General features: G+C 43.4%; 1 protein-coding gene across 1 annotated transcript in view; it reads right to left on the bottom strand.

The window, feature by feature from the left end:
• The window catches only part of clpb (ClpB family mitochondrial disaggregase), a gene marked incomplete at its 5' end in the record, with an annotated part of 84754 nt that extends 78266 nt beyond the window's left edge, over positions 1 to 6488 (bottom strand). The window contains 2 exons of the mRNA XM_080731152.1: positions 5239 to 5290; positions 5990 to 6488. Of these exons, the coding sequence (XP_080587278.1) occupies positions 5239 to 5290; positions 5990 to 6488 (551 nt within the window). The remainder of the gene's footprint in view (positions 1 to 5238; positions 5291 to 5989) is intronic.
• Between the last annotated feature and the right edge of the window lie 1462 nt (positions 6489 to 7950).

Below are 7950 nucleotides of genomic sequence, written 5' to 3'. Positions count from 1 at the left end.
TTATTTATTTAATTTTTTTGTCAATGCCCCTGGTGGATGAATTTGTTAATACTCTATACCAGGGGTTCTCAAACCTTTTTAGGCTGTGACAACCAAAATAAACATATTTGAACTGGGCGTTGTGAGCATGTAGATTGGCTATTTTCACAATATTCGCCTCTTGCTTACTTAATATTTGACAGTTTGGCCAGTCCTGTCGAATATTCGACTATTGGAATACTTTGAGGTCGAATAATTAGAATACTAAAAATCACTATTCGTGAATGCCCTAGCCTAGTGCGTGTGTGTATGTGTGCGTGCATGCTTGTGTGTGTCTCTCAGAGAGAACCACTGTTTACTTGTCCGTGTTCAAAAGTCTAAGCACCTGGTAAAAGAAAGTTTTGTCTTTTGCCCTTGAGGCTATCGGGGCTGCTGGGACTATGGTGGGAACAATGATTTCTGACCCTCCAACTGGTTCCATTCGTCCCCAGAGTCAAATGAACACTGGAGATTGTACAGATAGCACTTCAGGTGTCACCGGAGCAATATAACAAGTCTCTCCGTCACAGCTGCCAAGGGGGGGCCCAGTAAAAACAGAGCTGTGTATAGAACGTCTGGTCCAACACTCCTTTGCCACCACAACACACTGAAGCAGAGCACTTAACACATTAACGCCTGGAATTATTTCATACATAAGCTATTGAAACATAGCAGATATACAAGCTCACAGCACGGCACCGAGTGCCGCGCTGTGAGCTTGTATATCTGCTATTGTTGAAAAGTCGTGAAAATGTGTGCAAATCTTTGAATATATGTATTTAGCGTACATTTGTATCTCAAATTCTGCTTCTGGGGGTCCCTAGGAACTAAATATTCCGTGGCCAAATACATATCATTTTGGGGGTCCTTCTCATGAAAAGGTTGGAGCACCACTGACATAGAAACATAGGTTTTAAATAAATACAAATTTAGAAGGATTTAGAAGTCACTTTTAGAATCGGGTCAAAATATTCAAAGACTTTCACAAACTTTCAAGGTTTTTCAAAAATAGCAGATCTACGAGCTCACAGCGCGGCACTCGGTGCCGCGCTGTGAGCTTGTATATCTGCTATTTTTCAATAGTTAAAGCATAAAATAACGGTTAAAGTGGTTCAAATGGTAAGCGACACAGATATGCGGTCCCGTTCTAAGTTGGTTAACACATCTGTGAGCGTCTCTCTGGTTGAGCGCCCCCTCACCTGGCCCATCTGTGCACCCCGCCAGGTAACACAACACCCCCCACACACACGCTGACACCCTCCGACACGCAGCAGAGGTATCAGTGGAGATGTCAGTGTGAGGCCCTCTGTCTGAGTTGTGTAATAATGGGTGATCACTATGTGCTTTTAATGCTTTTCTTTTTTTCTTTTTTTTTTATCCTACGATTTTGCAACCCATTTTCACCCAGTGCCAATTGCCTATGTAATCCTGTGCTCTGCACTCCCTCTGCCACGCCTGGGGAGACAACGGACTGACCTCATGCTTCCTTCTATGCATGAGGAGTCCAACTTGTTTCTTTTCACCTGACAGGGGGGATTTCCCCGGGATGGACGTAGCATGTGGAAGGAACACGTTAGTCCAACGAGTTCCTTTCCCCTTCATCAGGCGCCCCGGCTGGCAAGGGGGAGGCATTATAGAGACCAGGATTACTGCATGTTTTTGTGAGGGAGGGTATCTACCCTAAGAGACACGGGGAGAACATGCAAACTCCACACAGAAAGGCCCTTTTGCCAACCCCACCTAGGGTGTGGGCGCTGATGACGTAGAGGAACACGCCGCCAGCACCCACAGCGTCTCCAGGCGGGAATCGAACCCAGGACCTTCTAGCTGTGAGGCGAAGCGCTAACCACTGAGCAACCGTGACCCCATGCTTTTCTGATTTATATTTAAGAAGGTGTGCAACTGTGCACTGATCTAAAGTTGTAATGGGTGATCACGTTGTCCTTTTAATGTCTTTCTGATTTGTATTTAACAAGGTGTGCAACTGTGCACTGTTCTAGGGTTACCTTATACAGGTTTCCTTGGTCCGTTTCAATGTTTTTAGCTTTGTTTCTCTGACCTTTTGAATGTAGCACTGAGATTTGTCACAAATATAAAGTGTGCTACAAATAAAATGTATTATTACCCCCCCTCCTGCCCCCCCCCCCCCTCCCTACCCTTTCCCTTGTCTCTCCCTCCCTCCCTCCCTCCCTCTCCCTCTCTCTCTCTCTCTCTCTCTCTCTCTCACGGCTCTTTACCCTTTGTAAAGTGTCTTGAGATAACTTGTTATGATTTGACACTAATAAAATTTAATTGAAACTGAATTGTCTCTGTGACTGTCGCGCACCTATGTGTGTGATACTTCAACTTCAACCTTCAAATTGGGGCTATGGTTTATTTTCTAAGAGATTATCTCATCGATTACTTTTTTTGATTAATCGAACAATCAAACTCCTCTTTGAAATTGTTGAAACCTTTGGCATATAATGACATTCATGCCCAGAGTCATCCATTTTATTCAATCATTGATAACTGAATAAATCAAATTGTTTGATTAATTGTTGCACACATAATTCTTTAAATGTCTTACTTTATGTGTGCAGTGGTAAAATATAAGACAACACACAGGTACTTAAAATAACTAAAATATAAACTACTAAAAGAAAAAGTCACTCCATGAATTGAACTCATGAAAATGAACTCCAGCTAAAAAATAACAACAAATAAATTAAGATAAAGTGAGTTCACAGCCCTCTTCCTGATGTTGTTGTACCTTAACCACGACATTCAGTGAAACTAGTACATCTATCAGTACAAGCTCACAGAGCATACATCGAGGGAGCCTACCATAGACCCCTGATGGACTCCTGTCACCAAAGTTATAAGTGGAATGTAATTGAATGCTTAACCAGTGAATTAAGCATGATGTTATTAATTGTTTAACTGTAAAACGCTATTTTACAGTTTCTGTTCATTATAAAAATCTCTTTACTAGCGTCTATAATCAACAAAGGTGTTTTAACACACAGACAACTACACTAAGTATAATGAACGCATATCTCTAACCACAACCCCTAACGGCCACGCTACACCAAGTCTTTTCACGCGCGTCAGTGCGCATGTGGGGCGTGCGTGCATCTGTGCGTTTGGAAAGATCCAATATATATCAATTCAGCCGGCTACACCAGGCGCACGGATAGCGCGAACCCCGGATACGCATTCCCTAAAAATAGGATTGGTTCTATTTGGTACGCGGGCATATGCGTTTTGTACACAGACTCTCTGGTCTCCCGCACAAATACTCCCTCCTTGGTGTAGCCAGGGGCTTTTCGCACACGCACAGACAGCGCATGTGTGCGTGCACGTTTTCTGGTGTAGCCCAGCCATATAGTGTTCTTCTCTAATGCTCAATCTCCTGTGAACTAGGATGCATGATTAATCGTTCATCAACTTATAGTTATCATCATATTGGTATCACACACACACACACACACACACACACACACACACACACACACACACACACACACACACACACACACACACACACACACAGTGAGAACAGAATAGGGGTGCGACAGTTAACCCAACTGATTTAATCAATTGTTTAAACAAAATGATTTGAATAAAATAATCGATTTGCGGGGGACATTTTAAAGACGTAAACCATTAAATAGAGAGAAATCAAGATGCATTAGGGAAATGATAAACTTATTAGGGAAATGATAACTTAAGCTAAGTGAGTGTGACCTCCCTGTTACAATGTTCCCTCATCATCATCATCATCATCATCAACTCCCTCTCTCAGTAACGTTCAATGTGTTTCCGTCTCTTTCACAGTCCTACAACTCCCTCTAGTGGCCGTCAGAGCAATGACTGCCATAGTAACCACTCAAGCCAGACTATCTCTATCCAGAAGCGCCTCTTTCCTTCGTGTCGCCCAAGTGGGTATGGATATATGCCTATCCCTAATCATAACCTCATTAGAAGTATGCCTAAAACCAACCCTCACAGAAACTATACATAACCCTAACTTCATTAAAACTATGCTTAAACCTAACCTCGCACTATGCCTAAACCTAACCTCTTGGGCGAATCGCCTGAAAAAGATTTTTGCATCTCTACCCATTGTCGCTCTGTGAAAATAGCAGATCTACAAGTTCACATGATGAGCAGACAACTGCAGTTGATGCAGCTGCTGGAGTCCTCAAGGCCACACCAATGAACTCCTTGCAACATGCAAATATACTTGCAACCATTATCCCCAATGACAGCTGCAAGGAGTTGCATTGATGCGGTCTGGCATTAAAGGACAACTTTGTTTTTTTACAACAAGGGTTCATATTTTAGATTGTAATTAGAGAAAACAAAAGATGAGTGTTAAAATGTTTTCATTTACTGCTTTCTATCGTTTTAGCCATTTTAGCGATTTAGATTTCAGAACCATGGGTACAAGTGGCAAAATATGTATTTTTAGACACAATAAGCCCATTCCCAAGATGCAACGCAATCTTTCATGGGCACATGTGACTTATGGGGGGCTAGTCTGGGATCACTTCACTTTTCGGACTTGTAACCGGTCTGGAGCGGAAACCACAAAACGTCATGTTGTAGTACTCAAAGGACTACAATTTGGCCGGAACTATCCACCGGAAACAGTTTTAACCCAAAATAATTCCCCTGCACTCAAGGACATACTTTTAAGGCCTACCTAATAAACTCCTTGATGCGGAGTAGTTTTGCTTTTGAAAAAAATGTTTGGTATATGCATCTTTTTTTAGTCCAACTCGTAGCGACTGGAACTACACTAGGCTACTCGAGCATTTTAAAAGGGATTGGGGAAACAAACGGAGGGAACCAAATCAGAGCGACGCCGCTTCTTCTAGTGGTTTCCGCGTTGGGCGGAAACCAAACGGGCTGTTGTGAACAAACACCAGGCTTGCCTGGTGGGCGAGGTTAATGGGGGGCTAGTAGTGTTACTGTAAATAGTAATAAAGAAAACGCCGGCTTATTGTGTCTATAGACATATAGACACATTTAGCCACTTTACAATCTAAAACATGAACTCTTGTTGTAAAAAGACAAAGTTATCCTTTAACAATAAATGAAATGAAGTATATTACAGGTAACGGGACGCAGGCTTCATGTGAGTGTTATAGATATGTAATAGATATGTAATAGATATGTTATAGATATGTAATAGATATGTTATAGATATGTAATAGATAACAGTAAAAATACCTGGCTATATCCTGGCTGTTGTTGATCCGTGCTGCCTCCAGAAGTGCATCACCTGGAAATAATGAAGCGACAGGAGACGTTAGTCACACACACACACACACACACACACACACACACCCTTTTAATGGACCCATTAAAAGGTTGGGTATGGCCGCCGTTGCCCCTCAGTTTGGCCTTGTGCCCCTCGAAACAATGGCATGACCTGAGGCCACAGTGGCCTTAATGCCCCAGCTGACTGTACCACTTTCTCCTCTGTCTCTTTCTTGTCAAATGTAGACAGTAGACACCAGTGTCTCTTTCTAGTCTTTTGTTGAGATTCTGAAATCTTAACTCCCCCCGAGTCCCTATCTTTAAACCAATCCAGTGACTTTGATTGGCGCAGGGTTGATCATGGATCAGATGGTAAATACCATCATTTATCTATTTCACTGTAGTAGAGATTCGGTTATCATCCCTAACCCTTAAAATTCAACAAATTCTTTCAATGGACTAAAATCTTCGTTTTATTTGATGGCCTTCCTGCCCTGGCAATATTTAGTTCCAGGGACCCCCCCAGAAGCAAAGTTTGAGTTATGTTTGCTTAATATTCGAAGATTTGCACACATTTTCACGACTTATACCTGTATAGCAGATCTACAAGCTCGAAGTGCGGCACTTGGTGCCGCGCTAAGTTACTAGGGCCCCTCCACCTTGGGCCCTAGTAACTCAGTCCCACTTTCCCCCCCTTGTGACGCCCCTGCTTTGGCCCTACCTTTGTTATCAGAGTCTTTCTTCAGGCAGAAGGCCACGGCAGCAGCAGACAGAACACCAGCAGATGCAGCTCCTCTGTATCCACTCCTCCCCCTCTCTCCTCCTCCTCCTCCTCCTCCTCCTCCACCTCCTCCTCCACTCCTCTGCCCTCCTTCCCCATCCCAGAACAGGTTGTTATTGCGCCCCCTGCTGGCCATGGCGGCCCACGAGCCGCGGCGGTTCTCGAGGTTGGAGAGCCACCTGGGGGCCAGGTGGTGGTACTGCACCGCCGGCTGGTTGACAACACTGGGACGTCTGTTTTTAGCCTCTTCGGCTAAAATACCTTTCCTGGAGCCTCGGGAGGAGCCGGCGGGGAGCACGGCGGCGCTCCGGCCCATCAGGTTGGTCTCCGTGCGGCTCGCGGCGATAGCGTCGCCGGTGCCGGTCTGGAGGACGCGACTGCACGGCGACAGGCTGCGCGACCTTCGCACAAACAGCCTGGTGGGAACGGAGGATAACATGGCGATTATTATTAAAGTCACCCAGAACGCGACGCCGACGGCGGGTCAAAAAACCTCGACTTGTGCGGAACAAGCACCCAAATATCGGCTCCGCTGTGTGAACGTCCCCCGTATCGACAGCTATATTCCACCGTTGTAACGGTTCTATTACAACCCTAAGGTTCCACCACCAGTCGTACGACAACAACACTGCAGTGGCGTGGCGTAGCACAGCGTGGATGTCACTAGAACGCGCGGGGCACTATGGGAAACGTAGTTTGCTGTCCCTTGGCTAGCAGTTTCCTCTTTGTGGCATAAACAACTGGCCAGCACAGCCTGTGGGGCCCGCATTGAGTGTATCTTCTTTTGCTTTCATTTTTTTTCCACCCCTCATAAATGCACACTATTGTGTTTGCTGTACAAGCAGTCACAATGGTATTCTTAAACATTCTTTAAATTCTAATAGTGAATTTAAACTGTTCCTCTTTTAGCTGGGGACCCTCTGGAACGGTGGTCAGCAACCCGTGGCTCTAGAGCCGCATGCGGCTCTTTAGTGATGCCCTAGTGGCTCCCTGGAGCCTTTTAAAAAATGTATGAAAATGGAAAAATATGGGGGGGGGGAAATATATTTTTTGAGGACAGACATGACACAAACATTCTGAACGTTTTCCAATGCTGTAAAAATTGGTAGAATAAATATTACATTTCAACATTCTCTCCAGAATGCGCTGCAGGGAAAATAAACATTTAATCATGAATGCTCATTATGTATTTGTGTAGCCTACTTAGTCATTTTGATAGTAGGCTAATATAGCAAATATAGACACGTCACTTACAGCATGTGTTGCCTTCATTATAAGGCTTATAATGCTTTTAATTTTTGGCGGCTCCAGACAGATTTTTTTTTATTTTTTTGGTCCAATATGGCTCTTTCAACATTTTGGGTTGCCAACCCCTGCCCCAAGAACCCCTGCATGGGGGATCCCTGCACCTGACAACTGTTGTAATATGCTCAGAGTTATCATTTAGATAGAGGATAATTTGATACAAGAAAATGTATTTCAAAATGTATAATTCATCTTTATTAATGAATAACCAGTAGACTAGGATTAGGAACTATAAGGCCTACACACCAAATGCAAACACAGGATACGTATAGGCCTAATGATAACTTTCTACAAGGCATGGCAGAGAAATAGTCTACAATGGAACCATATTCCATGTTTGTGATAGAAAAGCAATGTAGTCTATTACTTTAATTGCAGGACATTGAGTGCAATAATTAAGTAATATGCAATACAGCGAAATAGCTATTAAAGCGGGTAAATTAAAGGATAATGTGTACTATGATAATAAACAATCACTAAAAATGGAATCATGAAATCATGAATGAAAACATCAAGTCCAAAGAATTAAGCAAATGTAACATCTAAATAAATGTACACATTATCTTGTATAGGCTATATGTTGGATTCATGTTAAT

This window comes from Nannobrachium achirus (genome assembly GCF_963921795.1).
Source record: "Nannobrachium achirus genome assembly, chromosome: 8".
NCBI lineage: Eukaryota > Metazoa > Chordata > Actinopteri > Myctophiformes > Myctophidae > Nannobrachium > Nannobrachium achirus.
The sequence above is the reverse complement of the archived record's forward strand: the minus strand, read 5'-3'. Positions and strand labels throughout refer to the sequence as shown.